Source organism: Gymnodraco acuticeps, unplaced genomic scaffold, assembly GCF_902827175.1.
Source record: "Gymnodraco acuticeps unplaced genomic scaffold, fGymAcu1.1, whole genome shotgun sequence".
Taxonomy (NCBI): domain Eukaryota; kingdom Metazoa; phylum Chordata; class Actinopteri; order Perciformes; family Bathydraconidae; genus Gymnodraco; species Gymnodraco acuticeps.
In genome coordinates, this window is record NW_022992126.1 from 3,574,637 (window position 1) to 3,598,887 (window position 24,251).

General features: G+C 43.9%; 1 protein-coding gene across 1 annotated transcript in view; it reads left to right on the forward strand.

The window, feature by feature from the left end:
- grin2bb (glutamate receptor, ionotropic, N-methyl D-aspartate 2B, genome duplicate b) overlaps positions 1 to 24,251 on the forward strand; it is a 123,417-nt gene that overhangs the window by 58,106 nt on the left and 41,060 nt on the right. The window contains 2 exon segments of the mRNA XM_034203277.1: positions 19,300 to 19,443; positions 21,664 to 21,934. Of these exon segments, the coding sequence (XP_034059168.1) occupies positions 19,300 to 19,443; positions 21,664 to 21,934 (415 nt within the window).

The following is a 24,251-nucleotide window of genomic DNA, read 5'->3' on the forward strand; positions in this document are numbered from 1 at the left end:
GTAAATGTGGGTCTGACTCTGCCTCACAGAGGGTGACTGGCTGTCTACATGATGTGGCCTGCCGACATGGCCACTTTCATACAGATCATACATTAATGCCCTCGATTGGTCTCTGTGTGTCATTCAAGCTCGGGAGGATGTGTATGTGTGGCGCGAGCGAGCGAGAGAGAAAGCGCACGCACCGGTTACGTGTATTGTTGTTGTTAGCATCTGGTGCTAGCTAGCTGTGCTAACGGATATAATGAGCTGTCAACAAGGTGGAGGAGAGTCCTCTCCTGTCAGACTGAGAGACTGATAACTACAGCTCAGGTGAGGTAAAGGACTCTCTGAGTGTTTAGATAGTTAACTTAGTCTAAGTTCTCAGTGGGTCTCAAACGGTTTGGTCACCATTTATATAAACACATATTTCCATTTGAAGGGGGAGTGATTAGTAAAATATGCATGAATAATAATTTAAAAAATGTTAATTAGGTAAAAAAAGGTAAGATAAACTTTAAAAACTGGTTGAGAGCTAAAACTAGTCTTTGCTGCTGCCTCAAAGAGGAGCAGGGGGGAGAGGGAGACAGGTGAGGCTGATTCAGGAGCCCAGACACACACACAACTATAAATGAACCAAAAACAAATAAATAAACAAGTTTCAATGTTTTTTCATATTGGATATGGTGTTATTGGTTATGGCCATGTTGTTATGATTTTATGATTATTTAAATGTATACAGTTCTGTTTCATATGGGTGTAGTGTCTTTATTAATTCCCCCTCAAAATGCACCAGATTGATGCATTTAAGTCCAACATTTAAAAAAGAATTTAAATAGTAACCCATGTCCATATGTTTATTCTGGGGTAGTAGATTTAAAGTTTAGGGCTATCACTATGGGCAGCAACGCTGTAAATATTGACAAATAAATCCAGGAAAATGGCACAAAAGAAAACTGGTAGTGGCCTGGCTGGGTGTATAACTCCCGGCCTGACTTATGGCGCATTTCCACTGCAGCTGGTAGCCCCGTTTAAGCGTCCTTAATCGTCCTCAAGCGGTCAGGCCAGTTTTTGATGGCCTTTCCACATAGCGTAGCACCGGCTAGCGGGTACTTTTTCCCTCTTTTTCCGGCCCCATAAAATCGTGGTTCTATCAGGCCAGGGCCAGGGCTGAACTAGCGACGTCAACACTCTCGACTGCTGATTGGTCAGAGAGAATCGTCACAAGATCGTGCGCGAGATCATCCCTAGCATCGCATATATATCTAGAAGCAAGCGAAGCTTGCAGCATTTTTATACACATCATTTTTGTAAACGGAGGAGCTACAAAAATGGCAACGTCAAAGAAAAGCACACCGTGGTCGACCGAGGAGGTGACGACGTTCCTACATCTCATTGGGGATGATAAAATCCAGCGGGAGCTCGACGGGAGCACTGCGTTGCTACCCCAGGTCCTAAACTGTAATGGAAATGCTGCAGGCCTCGCTCGGCCTCGCTCGGTTTGGTTAGGCCTTATTAGGCTCGGTTTACTTTAATGCTGCGCTTCCATTACAGTTCTCATTCATAACACTCCGTTCGATGTCTCACTATGGGATGCACCTCAACGCGTATGCAAACAGAAGCATCAATCTCATTACGCCAATCCTGATTGGCTGGTGATCTTGACGTCTACGTCAGGGAATCCACCCACCCTTTAAGTAGCTTGCGCTACGTCGCAGCGTCATTCAAACACCTCTTCTCGCTTCAGAGCACATCTCAAATATCAGTAGCCGGGCTAGCTTAACGGTCCACAGACTGAACCCAAGCTAATATTCGGTCGACGGGCGCTTGCCGGTTACTGTTTTGCTTTGCAGAATAATTGAACAAATATTAACACACCAGTTAATATTGTAATCTGCCCTGCCGTTTTTTCTTTCGAAATAACGGTAAGGTTTGATTTTTTTCTTCAAACAGTAACATACCTGTTGCTAGTTTATCCCTCCGCGCCGACACCACGGCGAGCGGGGACGGACTCTTCTCTCCCTCACACCAGAGGAGACGGAGATAAGAAAGATATTAACCTCTTAAGCCCCAAGCCTGTTTTTCAGGTTTCAGGCTCGAAAATGACATGCCCAAAACAAAGGACTATAACTTAACTTCTAAAAGTTTCCAGCCACGCAAATATGTTCTCTTCAGATCATGTCTGCGGTTACTGGGGCTCATGGCGTCAGCCATCCTGGTGGTACGACTGGGACGCTTACACATGAGGGAGTTTCAGCGCTGGGTAGCTGCCCTCAGACTGGACCCCGTGCGTCATGGCGCGCAGAGAGTGATGGTCACTATGAAATGCATAATGGCACTGCGCCACTGGCAACACCCAACTTTTCTAGTACGGGGCATGCCTATGGGTGCTATCCTATCGCGGAGGTTGGTCACCACAGATGCATGTCTGACGGGCTGGGGGGGTATATACGAAGGTCGACCTGTGAGGGGTCTCTGGAGCAGAGACCTCCAATGGTCACACATAAATTATCTGGAGCTTTTAGCGGTGTTCCTAACCCTGAAACACTTTCTGCCTTTTCTCAGAGGACATCATGTCCTCGTGAGGACAGACAACACGACCACAATATCGTATATAAACCGCCAAGGGGGTTTGCGTTCTCTCCAGTTACACATGCTGGCACGCAAACTGATCTTATGGATCTGCGGACGTCTCCTCTCTCTGAGAGCGACGCACGTACCAGGAGTGATGAACCTCGGGGCAGATCTGCTGTCCAGAGGTGCACCACTATATGCAGACTGGACTCTACATCCAATAATTGTGAGTCAGCTGTGGGTGCGTTACGGCCGGGCATCAAAAGAAAACGCTCAATGTCAGCTGTTCTTTTCAATGCGCGATTTAAACGCACCGTTAGGTGTGGACACGCTCGCGCACGTTTGGCCTCCGGTCCTTCTGTACGCGTTCCCACCCCTGGCTCTGATACCCCCAACTCTGGCCAGAGTGAGAGAACAACGCCACACACTGATCCTAATAGCTCCACACTGGCCTGCAATGTACTGGCTGGCGGAGATATATCAGCTGCTGTGCGGGCAGCTGTGGCAGCTCCCGCTACGCAGGGACATACTGTCTCAGGCGGGGGGGACGATTTTTCACCCACACCCAGAGCGCTTGGCACTATGGGCCTGGCCCGTGAGTGGTATAACCTGAATACAGTGGGACTCTCTCAGAAGGTGATTGTAAAGGCAACCGAACAACAAATATTTGCCAGTGAGGGATATGGTGTGAAGTTTTTCCAGACGCGTGGTGTTGACAGCAAATCAGGTCTTCTCTTTGAGTGCATTTAAGATGTTTATTTGGATTGCAGGATGATGATAGCAAAACAAGAGCCGGGTGTTTAACTGATAACTAAACAACTAACTGTGATAAAGAAATAAACTGAAATTAACTCAAAACAAACAGAAAATAAGCGAAAACAAGCACGGTTGAAAAACTGTGTGGCTTCGCTCTGGTGATTCCCAATCCCTAATGCTGTGCACCTGTGTCCTCCCTAAATAGTAGGCTGTACCCTGAAATTGGCTGAGTCCCCACCTATGCCCAGGTCAATTCAGTAGTATCACAGCACCTTCATATACAAATATTAAAATACATCAAATTGGCTGCAACACACCGGCTCCTAATTGTTACTGTATAATAACATAACAATTCAACAACATACAAAACATTGCAGCCAAATAGAATAGTCCATATCAGTATTCTCAATCCATAATGTTCATTGTTCATGTAGATAATCCAATAGGGTTGGTAACCCCAATAATAGAAGTTGGGTTTCAGTCTTTATTCAGCTTCCAATAGAAGACAGATCTTCGTGATTGGTCGCTCCAGGATGTTGTACTTCGTCCGGACTCTAACCGAACGCACAAGTCCCTGTCTGTCGGGAAAGGTCTGCAGTACCTTGCCCAACAGCAACCAGGATCCGCGAGGGGCATTAGAGTCCGCTAAGATGACAATGTCTCCTGTGACAAAGTTCCTCTTGTCCTTTGGCCAACGTTGTCTCTCTTGCAACAGTGGTACATACTCCTGAATCCATCTGTGCCAAAAGAGATTGGCAAGGAATTGAACTTGCCTCCATCGTCGTTTGGAGTAGGAGTCATTTTTGTCAAAAAGCCCGGGTGGTAGAGAAGGTTTGCCTTTTAACAAGAGAATGTGATTTGGAGTCAGGGGTTCGAGATCATTTGGATCCTCTGAGGTTTTTGTAATGGGACGGTCATTCAATATGGCTTCCACTTCGCACAGGAGTGTTTGTAGTCCTTCATCATCCAAATGTTGCTGATGAAGAATAGAGTTCAGCACTTTCCTGACCATGCGAATGACTCTTTCCCATACTCCTCCATGATGGGATGCGGCTGGAGTGTTGAAACTCCATTTCACTCCAGAATGAAGCAGTGAGTTTTGAATTTTCTGATGATTCAAATGAGATAGAGCTTCTCTCAGCTCACGTTCTGCTCCAACAAAGTTGGTTCCGTTGTCTGATTTGATGTGTGATACTTGGCCTCGCCTGGAAATGAATCTGCGTATTGCATTTATGCAAGAACTGGTGTCCAATGAATAGGCCACTTCCAGATGGACTGCCCGACTGGCCATGCAGGTGAAGATAACTCCTTAGCGTTTGATGAGGCTGCGGACTCTCTTCACTTCAAACGGCCCAAAATAGTCAATGCCCACATTTGTGAATGGTGGAAGATCAGATTGCAGTCTTTCTTTTGGCAAATCTGCCATCTTTTGTTCACCCAGCTTTCCCCTATATCGTCTGCAGACAACACAGGAAGAGAGGATCTTTCTAGCAGCAGCATTTGCTCTGGTGATCCAGTATTGTCGACGAAGTCTGGAAAGTAGGTGATTTCTTCCACAGTGTCCTAACTGTTCATGAATGTGGCGTAAGATTAGAGTGGCGATATGTTGGTCCTTAGCAAGAATGACTGGATGTTTTGTGTCTTCAGGCATTGCTCCTTTGCTAAGCCTACCTCCCACTCTCAAGATTCCTTGTTTCAGCACCGGATCAAGTTTATAACATTACATTATTACATTGCATTTAGCTGACGCTTTTATCCAAAGCGACTTACAATAAGTGCATTCGACCAGGAAGACACAACCTTGAAGAAAACAGAATCATATAAGTACATCAGGTTTCATAGAGCCAAACATTTCAAGTGCTACTCAACTGGCTTTAGATAAGCCAGTCCTTTATTAGTATATAAGTGCTTTGTTAATAATTCTATCGCTCGAAGTGGAGTCAAAAGAGATGAGTTTTCAGTCTGCGCCGGAAGATGTGCAAGCTATCTGCTGTCCTGATGTCAATGGGGAGCTCATTCCACCATCTTGGAGCCAGGATAGCAAACCCACGTGTTTTTGCTGATGGGAACTTGGGTCCCCCTCGCAGCGAGGGTGCAGCGAGTCGTTTGGCTGATGCAGAGCGTAGTGCACGCGCTGGGGTGTACAGTTTAACCATGTCCTGGATGTACGAAGGGCCAGATCCATTCGCAGCATGGTAAGCAAGTACCAGTGTCTTGAAGTGGATTCTAGCAGTTACCGGAAGCCAGTGAAGGGAGCGGAGGAGCGGAGTGGTGTGGGAAAATGTAGGAAGGTTGAAGACCAGATGAGCCGCTGCATTCTGGGTGAGCTGCAGAGGTCGGATGGCACATGCAGGTAGACCAGCCAGGAGGGAGTTGCAGTAGTCTAGGCGTGAGATGACGAGAGCCTGGACCAGAACCTGCGTCGCTTTCTGTGTCAGCTGGGGACGTATCTTCCTGATGTTGTAAAGCGTGGATCTGCAGCAACGGGTTGTAGCAGCGATGTTTGCAGTGAAGGACAGGTTGTTATCTAGGGTCACACCCAGATTCCTTGCAGTCTGAGTCGGGGAAACAACAGAGGTGCCGATGTTGATTGTTAGGTCAAGAGTGGGACAATCTTTTCCCGGAAGGAAAAGCAGCTCAGCCTTGTCAAGGTTGAGCTTGAGGTGGTGAGCAGACATCCACTGAGAGATGTCAGCTAGACAAGCAGAGATGTGTGCGACGACCTGGGTCTCTGAGCGGGGAAAGGACAGAATTAATTGGGTGTCGTCAGCGTAGCAGTGGTATGAAAAACCATGCGGGCTAATGACTGATCCGAGCGAGTTTGTGTACAGGGAGAAGAGGAGGGGACCAAGAACAGAGCCCTGAGGGACCCCTGTAGTTAATTGACAAGGGTCGGACTCAGACCCTCTCCAAGTTACCCTGTAGGTACGGTCTTTGAGGTATGAGGTGAGGAGGGAAAGTGCAGAGCCTGAAACTCCAAGTTTTTGGAGAGTGCGAAGGAGGATCTGATGATTCACCGTGTCGAATGCAGAAGACAGGTCCAACAGGATGATGACAGAGGAGAGGGATGCTGTTTTGGCAGTGTGCAGTTCCTCAGTGACAGCAATGAGAGCAGTTTCTGTGGAGTGACCTGCCTTGAAACCAGACTGGTGCGGATCCAAAAGGTTGTTCTGATGGAGATAACAGGAGAGTTGTTTAAAGACAGCGCGTTCAAGTGTTTTAGACAGGAACGGGAGTAGAGAGACAGGCCTGTAGTTTATAACATCAGAGGGGTTGAGAGTGGGTTTCTTTAGGAGAGGGTTTACTCTTGCCTCCTTGAGACTGTTTGGAAAGTGACCAGAAGTTAGAGAAGTGTTGATGAAATGGGAGAGAAACGGTAGAATATCAGGAGCGATAGTCTGAAGGAGGTTTGAAGGGATGGGGTCCAGAGGACAGGTGGTAGGGCGGGCAGAGGTAATGAGGGTGAGAACCTCACTTGGAGAGAGAGGGGAAAAGGAGGTTAGTGTGTGGGTGGAAGGAGGGTCTGGTGACCCAGCGGTGAGTAAAGGTGAGTCAGAAAAAGAAGAGCGAATATCATCAACCTTTTTTTCAAAGTGGATAACAAAGTCGCTTGACAGAAGTGAGGAGGGGCTTTGGGAGGGTCCAAGAGGGTGGAGAAGATGGAAAATAGTTTTTTGGGATTGGAATACGAAGATTGGATCTTATCTTGAAAGAAAGTGCTTTTTGCCTGAGAGATCGAAGCAGAAAAAGAGGAGAGGAGAGCCTGATAGGTTAGGAGGTCGTCACAGTGTTTGGATTTCCACCGTTTCCGCTCTGCTGCCCTAAGGACGGTTCTATTAGCACGCAGTGCATCATTTAGCCAGGGAGCAGGAGGGGACTGACGAGCCTGCCGAGATGTGAGAGGACAGAGGGAGTCCAGAGTGGAGGAGAGAGTAGAGAGGAGAGTTTCTGCAGCAGAGTTTGGAGGTAGTAGTTGGAACGAGTCCGAGGAAGGGAGGGCTGAGAGCACCGATGAGGCAAAGGTAGAGGGGGAGAGGGAACGAAGGTTACGGCGGACAGGTGCAGGATGAGAAGAGATTAGTTTATTATGTTTGGAAAGGGGTAGAGAGAATGAAATGAAGAAGTGATCGGATGTGTGGAGCAGGTTTACAGAGAGGTTAGAAGTAGCGCAGTTCCGTGAGAATATGAGATCAAGGACATTGCCAGCTTTATGAGTTGGTGGGGAAGGAGACAGTGAGAAAGCAAAGGCGGTTAACAGAGATGTTAGTTCGTCTATCTTCCCTGTCTGGAGGTTGAAGTCTCCGAGAAGTACAGCGGGAGGGCCAGTTTCAGGGATGTGTGAGAGGAGATTATCTAATTCCTCCAAGAAGTCCCCCAAGGCGCCTGGTGGACGGTAGAGAACAACAATGGTTAATTGTATAGGATGGGTTACTGTGACGGCATGGAATTCAAAGGTGGAAGGAGTGAAGTTAGGTAGCTTGAAGAGGGAAAAGCTCAATTTGGGAGAGAGCAGGAGACCAGTGCCACCTCCTCTGCCAGTGGGTCTGGGTGTATGGGAGAAGGAATATGCTGTGGAGAGAGCTGCTGGGGTGGATGTGTTGAATGGAGTAATCCAGGTCTCAGTGAGAGCAAGGAAATCCAGGGACTGCAGGGAGGCGTAGCCAGATGTGACTTATAAATGTGACTGATTTTCTTCACTGCAGATGTTCCCTTTTTCAAAGCAGTGATTTCATCACTAAACTTGTCCATTTGGCAGTACTGAATGATGACACTTTCTGCCGCGTCAATATCTTCAGGAAATAAGACGTGACCACCCATTGTGGCTCTGAATCTTTTCATGTCCTCTTCCTCTTTGTTCTTTTGTTGAGTTGGGTCAAGTCCACTGCTGGACAGAGAAGCTTGTATTTATTTTCTCTTTTGACTCAACAACTGCAACGTCTTTCTCAGCTGGAGAAACCACGCAACTGAGATCTTAAGCCTTTTCCACGAAGAGAAGTGGATTATCAGTTGATTTACTGCATTCTGTGGGTCTTCATCAGAGATGTTATTTGTTGCATTTGGTGCATCATTAATGATGACAGTATTAACTGAAACTTCTCCTCTAACCTCTGGGTCATCACTGCTGATGGAAGTTGAATCCAAGATGTTAAGAGGCCATTCCTCTTCACTCTTGGAAAGAAACTCTGGGCCATGGATCCATCTGCTGCAAGTGAGAAGGTGTTCAACTTTCACCCCACGAGAGGCCTCATCAGCTGGGTTCCATTTTGTGTCAACATACCTCCATTGTGAGATGTCTGTGGCTTCTCTTATAGCAGAGACCCTATTGGCAACAAAGGTGTGAAAGCGCTTTGTTTCGTTCCTGATGTACTTTAACACTGTTGTGCTGTCTGTCCAGAAGATTGAGTTTTCCAGCTCTAGTTGCAACTCTGCTTTCAGGAGTCTGTCAACTCTCGCTGCCAGCACAGCAGCTGTTAGTTCCATCCTTGGGATTGTCTCATTCTTTAGAGGAGCAACTCGTGCCTTTCCGAGAACTAAAGTTACATGGATCTTCTCATCATCACTCTGCAGCCTCAAGTATGAAACTGTGCCATAGCCGTTCTCGCTGGCGTCAGAGAAATGATGTAGTTGGGCACTTGTGAGCTGTCCAAATCCTTTGGGTTTAAAACATCTCGGCACACTGAAAGTGCTGAGTCTTCTTAGATCTTCTAGCCACCCCACCCACTGCAACTGGTAGTTTTGAGGAATGTGCTCATCCCAACTGTAGCTCATCTTACAGAGGTTTTGCAGCATTATCTTGACAGGTAAGGTGAAGGGTGCTAAAAATCCAATGGGGTCGTAGACCGAGCTCACCACCGACAGGATACCTCTTCTTGTGAATGGCCTTTCTTGGACTGCCATCTTGAACCTAAAGGTGTCAGTTTCTGCGCACCACTGCAGTCCCAGGGTTCTTTCGACAGGAAGGCTGTCTCTGTCGAAATCCAGTTATTTCACTTCCTTTTCTCCACATCAATGGCTTCCAACACTGACCTGCTGTTGCTGATCCATTTCAGCAGTTGGAATCCTCCCAACTGGCATAGAGCGGTCAGGTCTGTAACCAAAGACATGACTTCTGCCTCTGAAGACAAGGATTTCAAGCAATCGTCCACATAAAAGTTCTGCTTGATGGTGTCTGTTACATGAACTGGGAAGTCTGCTTTGTGGTCTTCAGCCGTTTTTCTAAGGGCGAAACTGGCACAGCTGGGCGATGATATTGCACCAAACAGATGAACAGTCATTCTGTACTCAGTGAGCGGCTGTGTCAGATCACCTCTTGGCCACCATAGGAAGCGAAGAAAGTCTACATCCTGTTTTGCCACTTGGACTTGATGATACATAGCTTTTATGTCAGCCATAACTGCTATAGAGTTTAGACAAAACCTTGTGAGAACTCCGAGCAAAGAATTTGTCAAGTCAGGTCCCTGGAGTAGTTTAGTGTTGAGTGACACACCTTTCTAGCTTGCTGCACAGTCAAATACCACTCTCAGGGTTTTCTTTTTAGGATGGTACACCCCATGATGCGGGATGTACCACACCTTTCCTTCTTTTCCTTTCACCTGATGCTCTGGCACACTCTCTGCATAGCCGTTGTTTATGACATCAAGAAAGTTGGTGTATTCCTCTTTGAATGTTGGATTTCTCTCCAATTTCCTTTTTAGGCAGAGGACCCTTTGCTCAGCAAGATGGCGGTTGTTGGGAATGACAACATTGTCCTCTTCTCTAAAAAGGCAACTTCAAGCAGTAATGTCCATTGTTGAGTTCAGCTGAAGTGTTGGCAATTTGCATGAACTTAAGATCTTCTATGGACATTTCTGGCTTGTCTTCTGCTGATTTCTCATTTAAGTCATGGTTGTACTGCTTCACCAGCAGTTCCTCTATGTGAGCAATGGATATGCGGTTGGCTGTGACTGTGGGGCAGCTACTCCCACTCTCATTGCCTCCTCTCAATGGTCCGTTGACAACCCATCCCAATAGGGTTCTAACAGCGTAAGGTCCTTTACCCCTGCTGTTTATCACTTCCCATGGCTCCATTACTTCTGCAGAGTTAGTTCCAATCAACAGCTCCACATCAGCATCGATAGCAGGAATTTCCACAGAGTCCAAGTATGGCCAAGCATACAAGTCTTCCTGTTGTGGGATGTTATTACGAGTCACAGGCATCTTGCGTTGGGTGTACACATCAGGCAACTCAATATAGATGTTACCATTGAGTGCAGCTACCTCTAATCCTGAGATGACGTGACTGTTGACAAAGCTTTCTTTATTCATTGTTTTCATCAGGAATTTAGTGTTCCTTCCTCTCACCTTTAGCTTCCTCATCAGTTGCTCAGAGCAGAAAGTAGATGAGCTGCCGGGATCTAGAAATGCATAGGTCTTTAGAATTGTGCTGCCTTTCTTTGCCTTGATCTTTACAGGCACAATTGACAAGACGCAATCCTGTGCTCCGGCTTCTATATGGCCACATGTCTTGGGAGTAGTGGCTTGACTCATCCTTGTTGTTTCTTGCTGTGAGTCCTTTGACTTGATTTCTTTCCATTCCTTTGCATGGATATGGAGAATGCTAGGATGTTTCAGGTTACACAACTTACAAGACAGCCGACTGTGACAATCTTTACTCATGTGTCCAACTGATAGACATCCAAAACAAGCACCTTTCATTTTTAGGAAATCAATTTTATCCCGATGCTGCTTCTTTTCCATCTTGGGGCACACTTCCAATCTGTGGCCCTCTTCACACAGCAGACAAGGTCCCTTTGTTGACTTATCAGGTAAGTATTTCTCCTTTTGAGTTTCAGAGTTAACAGCTGCCACAGATGTAGCGAAACTGCTTCCTTTCTCCTTTATGCGTCCCTGTGACACTTTATTTCCAACTTTGAATTTTGAGAATGAGACAACTGTGTCTTGAATGTCTCCATACAGTGGGTCAGATGCAATAGACACGTGTCTCTCAATACAATTGACCAAGTCACTGAAACCTGCTTGACGATGGCGTCTCTCCTGATGTTCAAAAGCAATGTTTCTCCATTTTCCCCTCAGTTTGTATGGTAACTTCATGATTATAGCACGTATGTTTGATGGCATATTCATTTCTGACATGTAGCTTATGTCCTCCATAGCGTTACAGCAGACGCGTAGGAATAGTGAAAATGCTTGTAAGGCTTTGATGTCCTCTGACTTCAGTGGTGCCCATCCAAGTGCTTTTTCCATATATGCAGTGGCTATTTTTTGCTCATTTCCAAAGCGTTCTTCTAAAAGCATTCTTGCTCTTTGATACCCCCTGTCAGATGGCATGTGTTGACAGCTCTTGACCAGCTCTCTAGGTTGCCCTCGAGTGTACTGCTCCAGGTAGTATAAGCAGTCTACACTGCTAGCAGCTTTTCCTTCCACTCCATTTTCAAAAGCTCTGACAAATAAGTTGTACTCAAGAGGGTTTCCATCAAACACTGGTATGTCCCTTGGGGGTAATGATAATGAAGACTGCTGTTGCACTAGTAATGCTTTGATGTCGTTTTGCTTTTGCATGATGGTGAAAATATTGCCTTGGTCCGGTTCCTCCCTGTTTTGGTTTGATTGCTGTGATGGCTGTGCAGTTGGATATGACTGACGAGATCTTTGAGGCATTCTGCCTTGGTCCTCATCGACTTGGATACATTGCTGTTGTGTATATGCACTGGGACATGACTGCAAAGACCTTTGAGGCATGCTTGGGATGTGATTTGAAGCATACGTTTTTGATCTGGTTCCTTGTGAAATGGTTTCTTTGCGCCGTGCCCCTGTTCCACTTGGCATTGTAGCTGCAGTATTGAACTGGTTGTATAGATCCTGTAGCTGCTGAGACTGTAATGGCATTGCAGCTTTAGCAGCTCCTGTTGGTGGATTGTACTGTTTGTATGGATTTTGATGTGATTGAGTGGGTTTTGTAGGTTTACTGCCTCCTGTTGGTGGATGATTGTATTGACAGTTTGGCTCCAATAATTGTGCTTTCATTGACATAGCAGTTTTACTGCCTCCTGTTGGTGGATGATTGACGGTACAACTTGAAGTTTGTGGAACAAATGACACAGCAGAGGGTTTGAGAGCAGACTTGTGTTTTGACACATATGAATTTGTTCCATTTGTGACTCCTATGTCAGACCCTCTGTTTCGGAGTACTGTGACTTTTGCTGTCTGCGCAGCAATCTGACTTTGCACTTCAAGCAATTCCCTTTTCTTCCTAATTTGAGCCTCTTGAGCTTCCAGCTCATGCTTTTCCTTGAGAGCAGCCTCCAAAGCCAGGAGCGCAGCCCTTTCAGCCTCTGCCTTGATACGTGCAGAGCACGTTGTTGACCTTGAGGACCTTGAATGGCCAGAGCTTCCACCTGACACATTTGTTTTGTCACCAATGTTAGAAATACAGTCATTTGGCCCAATATTATCCAGCTCCTCATTTGCATGTAACACATCATTTTCATCATCCACAACCTGTATGCATTTCTCCCTGTTTGCATGGACCCATTTTTCCATTTTGTGTATTACTCCTTTAATATTGTGCATTTGATTTTGAAACCATTCCGTTTGTTTAAACATTTCATCCTCAGGCAACAAAGGTTTTAATGACTCATGCAACCTTGTAGTTTCCCCAGACAGTTTCCACATGATTTGCATGTCAGAAACATTTCCATCTGAAATCATCATTTGTTCCAATTCCTTTGCCATTTTACACAATTGCTTTATCCCAGAATTCCTATCCTTTTGCATAGATAATATCTTTGCTTCCGCTGCTTTATATGTGAGTTTAGCTGTCCTTGTACCAAGCCCATCCTCCTTTTCAGTTTGATTGACAGCAGCGTTCATTTCTGCGTTCATTTCCTGATTTTCCTCGTTACTCATGGCCATTATTTAGCAATCCACGGAGGCTTTGTTTAGAATTACTTTATGGGATTTGCCTGTATCCCGTTGCGTGAAGGCCACTCTCCTCCGCAACCTTTTATTCATTCATAAATACTCCTACCGTGACTTTGATGTTTGGTCCGTCCCCGTTCCTCTTGCGGGTGCGTAACATGGATTTAAGTCGGGAAAAGTCAATGAATACAGCGCTGTCCTCCTCTGTCCATCGGTCTTTGGAAGCGAGTTTTTCAACAAATGTAAAGGCAACCGAACAACAAATATTTGCCAGTGAGGGATATGGTGTGAATCTTTTCCAGACGCGTGGTGTTGACAGCAAATCAGGTCTTCTCTTTGAGTGCATTTAAGATGTTTATTTGGATTGCAGGATGATGACAGCAAAACAAGAGCCGGGTGTTTAACTGATAACTAAACAACTAACTGTGATAAAGAAATAAACTGAAATTAACTCAAAACAAACAGAAAATAAGCGAAAACACGCACGGTTGAAAAACTGTGTGGCTTCCCTCTGGTGATTCCCAATCCCTAATGCTGTGCACCTGTGTCCCCCCTAAATAGTAGGCTGTACCCTGAAATTGGCTGAGTCCCCGCCTATGCCCAGGTCAATTCAGTAGTATCACAGCACCTTCATATACAAATATTAAAATACATTAAATTGGCTGCAACAGTGATAAACACTATTCAGAGTGCAAGAGCTTCCTCCACCAGGTCCCTCTATGACTGTAAGTGGAGGGTGTTTGAGGAGTGGTGCCTTAAAAAAGGACACATCTCTTTTCAATGTCCTGTCGGGGTGATTCTATCATTTCTACAGGACCTGATTGATAAACACAGAGCTTTCTCTACGATCAAAGTGTACCTGGCTGCTATTGCTGCATGGCTTGTGGGCTTTGAGGGAAAGACGGCTAGCCAACATCCCTTGGTCTGCCGTTTTATGAAAGGGGCTCGCATGCAGGCTCCTCCCTGTTTCCAGGTCACCGGTGCCCTTATGGGACTTGGCAGTGGTTTTAGATGGGCTCACTCGACCTCCATTTGAACCCCTGGAAGAAGCTGACATGAAACACCTGTCACTGAAGACAGTGTTGTTACTGGCTCTGGCATCTGCCAAGCGAGTCAGTGACATTCATGCGCTCTCTGTACATCCTTCATGCACTCAGTTTGCCCCGGGGCAAACAAGAGTGTTGCTGAAGCCCAACCCTGCCTTTGTACCTAAGGTGGTTGGCTCATGTACCCCCATTGACATTGAGGCATTTCCTCCGCCACTGTGTTCCTCTGAGGAACAGCGGCCGAATTTGCTGTGCCCAGTCCGTGCTTTACGCACCTATATGGACAGGTCAAAAGAGTTTCGATGCAATGACCAACTCTTTGTATCCTGGACTAACCCTCATAAGGGCAAGCCTGTTACCAGGCAACGGCTCTCCCACTGGATTGTGGAGGCTTATACGAGTCAGGGTTTGCAGGCACCAACGGGCCTGCGTGGTCATTCTACTCGTGGACTGGCTACATCCTGGGCTTTGTTCAAGGGTGTTTCCATCCAAGACATTTGTGCAGCAGCGACTGGGTCCTCACCGCTCACTTTTGTCCGCTTTTACAGGCTAGATGTCTCTGCTCCAAGTGTGGCCCGCGCAGTGCTGGGTCCCGTGTTGAGACAGAGTTCTACCTGTTAAGTTCTGGTTGTTTTGGTGATTTTTGAGATAAGCATGTCTAGCAATACGGGAGTTTCAATATCCCATAGTGAGACATCGAACGGAGTGTTATGAATGAGAACTATAGGTTACTTACGTAACCCCAGTTCTCAGAGTAACATGAAGTGAGATGTCTCACCAGACGGCCCTTCTTGCTAAGGCGAAGCGAGAAGAGGTGCTTATTTTGAATGACGCTGCGACGTAGCGCAAGCTACTTAAAGGGTGGGTGGATTCCCTGACGTAGACGTCAAGATCACCAGCCAATCAGGATTGGCGTAATGAGATTGATGCTTCTGTTTGCATACGCGTTGAGTAACTTCATGTTACTCTGAGAACTGGGGTTACGTAAATAACCTATAGTTTAGGAACTGGGGTAGTTACTATAGTAACGCAGTGTAGGCGGAGCCGTGACGTCATCTTCAATGAGCGCCCCAGAAAAACAACACAGCCGTTAGCTCTTAGCACTCACAGCTCACAGCTCCTCATATCTGTTCAGAAACTAGACAAAAGTTAAACAAGTACAAACCACAGACTGCCTGTGTCATTGCGAATACAGTCGCTGGTTTATTTATGTCTGTATAGGCCGTTGTTGTGAGTGTGGACGGTCGGAGCATATATAATGTTAGCTTAGCCAAGCTCCATTTAGAAAACACGCATTTTAAAAGGGTTTTTCGCCTGCCGTCATGCCCGGACCTGCCATCGGGAGGACCGGGAGGTTTCCCGATGGCCTGGCCTGTTAAGTGGCCTGCTGGCCTTTTTATGTATGTATTGTGAACGCAAATGTGGGTCTGACTGCCTCACAGAGTGTGACTGTCTGTATACATGATGTGGCCCACCCACATGGCCACTTTCATACAGATCATACTAATGCCCTCGATTGGTCTCTGTGTGCCATTCAAGCTCGGGAGGGTGTGTGTTAGTGTATGTGTGGCGCGAGCGAGTGAGATAAAGCGCGCGCACCGGTTACGTGTATTGTTGTTGTTAGCATCTAGTGCTAGCTGCGCTAACGGATATAAGGAGCTTTTTCAACAACAAGGTGGGAGGAGAGTCCTCTCCAGTCAGACTGAGAGACTGATAACTACAGCTCAGGTGAGGTAAAGGACTCTCTGAGTGTTTAGATAGTTAACTTAGTCTAAGTTATCTCTGTGGGTCTCAAACGGTTTGGTCACCATTTATGTAAACACATATTTCCATTTGAGGGGGGAGTGATTAGTAAAATATGCATGAATTAAAAAAAAATGTTAACTAGGTGAAAAAAGGCAAGATAAACTATTAAAACTTGTTGAGAGCTAAAACTAGTCTTTGCTTCTGCCTCAAAGAGGAGCAGGAGGGAGAGGAGGGAGACAGGTGAGGCTGGTTCAGGAGCACACACACTCACAACTATAAATGAACCAAAAACAAATAAATAAACAAGTTTCAATGTTTTTTCATATTGGATATGGTATGTTATTGGTTATGGCCATGTTTTTATGATTTTATGATTATTTAAATGTATACAGTTATGTTTCATATGGGTGTAGTCTCTTTATTTCCCCCTCAAAATGCACCAGATTGATGCATTTAAGTCCAACATTAAAAAAAAAAATCTTACCGGGGGGGGGGGGGGGGGGGGGGGGCATGCCCCCGGACCCCCCGGACCCCCCTATAGGATTTGAGGTCCACCCCCACTTAAAATATGTTCACATAGGTTCCTAAATAGATTTGCACATTTTTTAAAATAGTAACCCAAGTCCATATGTTTATTTTTGGGTAGTAGATTTAGAGGGCTATCACTACGGGCAGCAACGCTGTAAAATTGACAAATAAATCCAGCAAAATGGCCCAAAAAACTGGTAGTGGCCTGGCTGGGTGTATAATTCCCGGCCTGATTTATTGTCCCAGTCCGGCCCTGCCTGCCGTCTGTCTGCAGACTTGTCAAAGCATTAATTCATGGTTTTTACTAACCGGTATCAGTATGTTGTTACTTCAGCATCATTTTGAAACGTGTATTACAATTAAATCACGGTCAAATATGTTCATCTTGTTGTAGTTGTAGCCCCCTTACCAGCGATTCTCTCTCTAGTTTAGCATACTCAGCCTGGTTGTTCCTGGCCCTAGAACCACGATTTTATGGGGCCAGAAAAACTGTGAATTAGGACCCGCTAGCCGGTACTAGGCCAAGTGGAAACGCAACCTAAAACGGGCCCCGCACGGCTCGGCACGCTTAAAGCGAGCTACCCGCTGCAGTGGAAACGCGCCATTAGGGACGCTTAAACGGGGCTACCCCGCTGCAGTGGAAATGTGCCATTATTGTCGCAGTCCGGCCCTGATTTAAGGTATACCACTCTCTGTGTTATAAATAAAGATAGCTTATGGCTTGATTTTGCACTAATACTGTATGGGGGAAATAACAGCTAGCTGAAGTCTCTCTAAATGTAAATGCACGCCCTAGAATGCTATTACGTTTAACTAAGATGCTTAATGTGGTCAACCTGCTAAACATCTGCATGTTATCATTGTCATTGTGAACATGGTAGCAGGCTGTCATTAGGATTTAGCCCAAGAAACAGCTTGGCCTATTTACCTCCTTAAATAACTGCTAGCTCGGCTGTAGACTCCTCACAGTGGAAATCGCTCAGATAGCTGCTTGCCTGATAAAGACATCTCTACAGGTGCAATCAGGCTAACTACGTCCTGCAGCTCTGATTATTGAACACACAATCATGAGAGTGGTGTTGATCTTCTCATTTGATTAGAACAACTGGCATCCACTAAGGCACAAATTAACAAAAATCACAAAGACTTTCTCAGATGTTCTTTTATGTATGAGACCAATGTTCGAAAACAAGAGCACAAACCAAGAGGACAATACTATAGAAAACAATTGATTAATCAAATACGTAAACACATAAACTGCTAACACTGTCGAAGGAATAGGATTTAAGTTGCTCTCCCTGAGGTTTCTCCCATTTTCCCCTTTAAATTGTGGGTTTTCTTCGGAAGTTTTTCCTTGTACGATGTGAGGGTCTAAGGACAGAGGGTGTCGTATTGTCATACTGATATTTTGTACAAACTGTAAAGTCCACTGAGACAAATGTAACATTTGTGATATTGGGCTATATAAATAAACATTGATTGAAAATAAACATTGATTGAAGTCTCAAACGAAGACACAGCATTAGACTTTCATAAACACAATATATATTTGTTCAGCAAGTACGCAGAAGTCCATAATGAGTGTGTGTTGGGTCCGTTGAGGAAAGGTGTGAACAGGGCAAGCTTGACTTTAGCATTTGTTACACAGTGCTGATACAATTCAATATATATTGATTATTACTGAACTAAGATAAGATAAGAGGTGCTTTATTGATCCCAAATTGGGACATTTTTGCGTTGCAGCAGCATCCAAAACAAAACAAGGCATTGCACAAAAGTAGAAATAAACAATTCTAGAAATTAAACATCTCAAAATAGAATTAAAACAGCATTAAAAAGTAGAAAATATACAGTAGACTGTGAAGATAAAACATCTATAAGCTCCGACAATAAAACACTATTGAAGAGTTTTAGACACAATAGGATATTATTTACATTAAGTGTGTTAAATTAAATATAAATGTGAATTGTACAGTGTGTCCAGTTATCCAGAGAACTATTTATTTGATGTCAACATATACTTTACTAAAGAGTGAGAGGAATCCACTTTGAAGCATGACTCACCACCTCCAGTCGTCTCAGTCACTGCTCAACTCCCTTTTTCCCACACAGAGGACCCCAGACATGATGCTGTTCTTATTACAGCCCCTCTGCCATGGCCCCTCCAGTCCCTAACACTCGTGAATAATCTGTCTTGACTCCTGTGTCCTGATGAGTTTTACACGGTTTGACCGACCTGCCCTTGGCCAATCGCACCAGACTCCTGGAGCGCCAAGAGCTCTTTTGACTTCTTCCTCTCTCCTTGGAGAAACATGTTAGGACAAAGACGTCTGTCCACACATTTGATGCTTTCATTAAATATCATTGAACCAGGTGGCCATCTTACCTGTCATGCTCTCCGCAGCATACTAAATGTGCAATCAACGCTTTGATAGGGATCCTTGATAATGAATGAGTCACCTTGTTTGTGTTTTGAATATTTATAACTAGGGGAAACAAATCCTCTTTGACATTGCACAGAAAAGTAAAAACATCATAAATACAGGAGGATAAATACATAAAAAATCATACTTTTGCCCCTTCTTTAGTGAAGTTGCAGCGCAGTCCCAGCTATAAACAGGAATATATTTGTTTGTGAGGCGTGTGAAAGCTGGACTCGCTCCACAATAATCGCTGCCCTACCTTCCAGTTTCTCTCTCGTGCTGAGTGACTCATGACATCGTTTGCTGATTGGCTCTTTTTCTTTGGTTTCCAGGACGACAACTCCATGTTTTTCCAGTTCGGTCCGTCCATCGAGCAGCAGGCCTCCGTCATGTTGAACATCATGGAGGAGTATGACTGGTACATCTTCTCCATTGTCACCACATACTACCCTGGCTACCAGGACTTTGTCAACAAGGTAAATAAACACAGATACAGACACACAGGTAGCATACAGCTTGCTCTGTAAACAGCAGGACTATACCGAAGAGTTCAGGCATCTTTATTAACAGGCCGTCAGCAATCTAACAAAACTGAGAGGTATATTTGTTGAAGATAGTTCATTTAATAAAAAAGACTGATTTAATCCATTGCATCCCTTTATTCAAATGAAGCATGTTGTTCAAGGACTTCATTTTATTTAATTAGGCGAATGATGTCATAAAGAAGATAGAACTTTTATTTGAAAACTGCTTAATAAAAGCTTTAAATGTAAAAAAAGACATTTGGCAGTCTGGTTGTATCGTATACTTAATGGCCATTCATTGCAGTAGGTGTGTATGCACTACCTTTATATATAATATACCACTAAAAGAACAATGAAGTTGAAAGAATACTTTCTGTTGATATAAATGTATCTCTCACATGAAAGCGCACTCCAGAAGCAGCAGGAGTCTTATTATAAAGCTAGTGACAGTACACTTTTTCAACCATTGATTCAAAGGAGAAATTCACTTTTGCACTGAGTACCAGACCCATTATGTATTATTACCTTTGTCTTTCGGGACCCATTATAAAACAAATATTGCGGTTTGTCATATTGTGTTCTTATCCTTTCATGAGACCTGCTGCTTTCAGTATTCTGCTCAAATGCATCAAATTGCTGTTTTTCATTGCTCATGAAAAAAGAAACTACCTTTTTCTTTCTTTTATTGAACAAATTGAACGTTGGACTGAACACAAGCGGCACCAATAGAAAAAGATAGATACTGCCATTTAAAACCTTTACTAGTACTCCTTTTCAATGAGCTAAAAAACAATAGTTAATAGAGTCGATCAATAGAGTGCAATATTGCTGTATTTTACATTGCGTAGGGTTGTTATATTATACTTATACTGTATTATAAGCAAAGTGACTGTTTACATTTGCTTTAATTTAAAGAAAATGTAATTAAGTAATTTATTGAACATGCTGTAGTACTGCTAACATATACATTCACATGTTTTAATTATATAATATGACAGTTACATGCTGATTATAAATATAATTGTGTTCTAATTCCTTTAAGGGTTATTTTATCTGATTATAATAACTATATTATTAATAGCCAGGCACTGGTGCTGGTGAAACGATCCTTACAAATGCTACTTTTTCCAAGGACATAATTTTCTGGTTTTAGCCAAAATAATGTCAAGCTTTTAAAAGTGATAAGGTTTGGCAGAGTGTGATGTAAGTGGGTAGCGACTTCCATTTTCTGATTGCTTTAATGTGAAAGGCAGATTGGCCGAGCATGTCTTTTTGAATGCGGCCCCTCAGTGAGGAGTCCTTATCTTCAGGGCTCTGAGCAGACTCTTTAAAGGGGACGGCATGAGACCCTGAATAACTTTGAACATCAGACACACACCGGAACAGAATAAAGTTATGGAAAGTCAGCTAATCATATTTCTCTTCTCTGAACACATTTAGAGGGTTTTAAAGAGAGAAAATGGCATATATGAATCTAAAGGAAGGTTATGAATCAGGATATTTAGTGCCTATTGTTTATGAACTACATTGAATGTATATAATGTTTAGTCTCATATTGCCTTTTTTTTAAGAGTTTACTGTTCTTATTGTATATCTGAAAACAATATTTGAAAAACAATTGTTTTAACAACTCAAAGCCCCAATGAATTGAGCAACAAGAAAAGCTCCAGTGCCAAAATCCCATTCTATCCTACTATCTCTCCTCTCGAGCAAAAATCAGACACAGCTAAGAGATTCAAGGTTCCTTTTTCTTTTTTCTGGGAAAGGCTGCTCTCGGTCTGCCTGTTACTCAACCTCTATGACTCCCTTTCAATTGATTACCTCAAGGAACAGCTATTACTCTCTTTCTGAAACAAAAACAAGTCTTTCATCTTAATGCCATGTCCAAATGTAACTTCCTTAATACTTAAAATCACTCCTTGCTGCATATAATCTATTAACCCTGTGGTGTCGTGCTCGGGAGAATAAAAAAGACACGATTTTCATGAGAGCTTCCACTACCTAACATCACATCTTGTCCTACTCCCAGGAGATGTGTAAAGACAGAACAGTTTTGCAATGTGGGATCTGGAGGAGGAGAAATATCAGTCAATTTTGTTCCAGTATCTCTCTTAACAACTTGACTGTATGTGAGCAGCCCACGCTTTTTCTAAATCTCCCTTTCCTATCTAGGTCCGAAGCACCATCGATAACAGCTTTGTGGGCTGGGAGCTGGAAGAAGTCTTCTTGCTGGACATGTCATTGGAAGACGGAGACTCCAAGATCCAGAACCAGCTGAAGAAACTGCAGAGTCCGGTGATCCTACTCTACTGCACCAAGGAGGAGGCCAGCACCATCTTCGAGGTGGCTCACTCTGTGGGCCTCACAGGGTACGGCTTCACCTGGATCGTGCCCTCGCTGGTGGCTGGAGACGCAGATATCATCCCCAACGTCTTTCCCACAGGTAAACACAAACACCAGCGGCCCGCTTCACGAAGATAGACGCTGACTCTGGCATTGATCCACCTGCTGAATCAGACCCTAGATAGATGACATGGTTTATTCAAAGAAACCCCATCAACTGAGGCTGTGGCAGTTACCTAATCTTCCAGAGGTCCATAGTCAATATGTAAGTGATCATTACAATTGAAATTCAATTCAAAGCCAGTCAACACCTTACATGCAATTGAGTAAAGAAGAATACTAATCATAATCCATACAGTATATAGATGATGTAAATGAGTACCATACAACTCTTATGAAACAGAAACATTAAAAACACGAAGTTATGTCTTCTACTTCTCAGTCTGTTATCTGCATGCGCATTATTGCTTCCCTCTAAATTGTTTTTTAAAGGAAAAAAAAGATCAAAACAGATATTAAACTGTTGCACAAAGTGGTCTATTTCTTACCTGATCTTTAGTAGGACGACTGTACTTTTCTTTGTATTCTCTTTCAATTTAAAACCATAAGACATTATTGAAACACTTCAGACGTAGCTGAGACGGGGCAGGGCTTCTGCTTACTAGTCATTAAGGCTAGTGAGGTTTATTTCCAAGGGGATACTGCAGACTCTGGAAACTATTTCCCTCCTTTGTGCTCACATTGTTAGCAAACGTCAAATAAAAAAAATAAAAAATAATTTTATATTTTGGTCATCAGGTGTCCCTTATTGTTACGTTGGAGACATGGCTCTCGTGTGAGCCTGGGGGCATGGTGGATGCTCTTATGGAATACAAAACAAATCTCAAAGAATTATTGTTAAAACAAGCCTAACACAAAAGACCAGCATATACTATACTTGTGAAACAGTGAGAGGTGTTCTTAACATGTAATGGTTTAAATAGAGATACTCTCTTACCGTTGCTGACATAACAAATGCAGGTAATTAAGGCTTTTGCAGAGAGGAGCTCATTAGGTGCCTCATGTCAAAGTTGAAACATTAAGTAACTATTGCCAAATTAATTATGATGCATCTTTATTAATTATAGCGTAAACAACACCAAAACAACTAACTCTCGCTCTCTCTTTTTCTCCCTCTCTCTTTCTCTCTCCTCAATCAATGGTGCTATTAGCAGTTTTTAAAATTGACACCACTCGAATTGACTAGATAAGATGAACATCCTCAGAGGGATTTTTCCAGGGTTTGTTTGTCCTAAAACATGCCCTGAAAGTCATACAGAATATATGTAATCAAACTGCAGCTCTGGTGCCCTCTTGATGCTCTGTGCCATTAAGCATCCTTTTTAAACTGTGAACATCCTACCCAGGGCACAGGATGTAAAACACTTTTGGAGTGGTTGAAATGCTTCCTGTTTATCCTCTGCTTCATTGCTGAGCTAAACACTGCAATCTGTATTATAATATTATGTGGTAAGATTTCCAAAAGCTTCATATTGAAATGTGGGCACAAGTGACAGATGGGCTGGTTTGCATATATGCAAATGTCCTCATTGTTTATTTGCACTACACTGGGCAAGTCAGAGATAAGGTGCATACAGATTTCTGTTAACCTCAGGTGAATGACTTTTAGGGGGTCATATCTGTTCATTTTATATCGTTTTATCGTGCAATTTCTTACAAAAATATGAGATAATAATGACGGAAAAGCTTTATTTTTATAGTGTGGCCATCAGCTGTGAGCCGGCCTTACCAGAACATTATGAGCGTCTTAATGGTAGTATTCAGAAAATATCTAAACCCCTTTGTCATTTTACTGTAGCTTTCCCTCACACCTTCATCTTCACCAAGCATGTCTGAAGCGCTTATTTTGACTCCTGTATTTCCACATTTTAACTTGTGTGTGAAACCAGTAACAACACCAAGGCTGTCTGAACATGCAGCTTTGCCTTTTTTCCAAAAGATGTACTGTTTAATGTTTCAAATGTGAACACATAATCCAAACCAGCCACACAAAATGACCTGAGAGCGCAGTTGTTCATGGGTGTAAGAAATGGATGCTGACATGTGATAGCCAGCAGTTCCTCATGCTTGGAAAGCCAAGCATAACTAAATGAGCTGAGGGATGTTGGTGGTCTCCACTGACGCTCACATTCAGCAGCTTGTTTTCATGCCATTTCAACCTGTAACACTTTGACTGTGGCTTGTGTAAAATTAAGATATTTTAGGTATGACTGCCCTCATGATTTGGTCCCAGTGTTTTGCCACTTTTCAGCCTCTTATAAAAGGCTTTCATTTATTTTCCCCCTCCAGCATTTTTTTATCGCACTCTGTCTGCCTTTTTGTAACCTCACTCTCTTCTCTCCCCCCCTCTCCTTTTC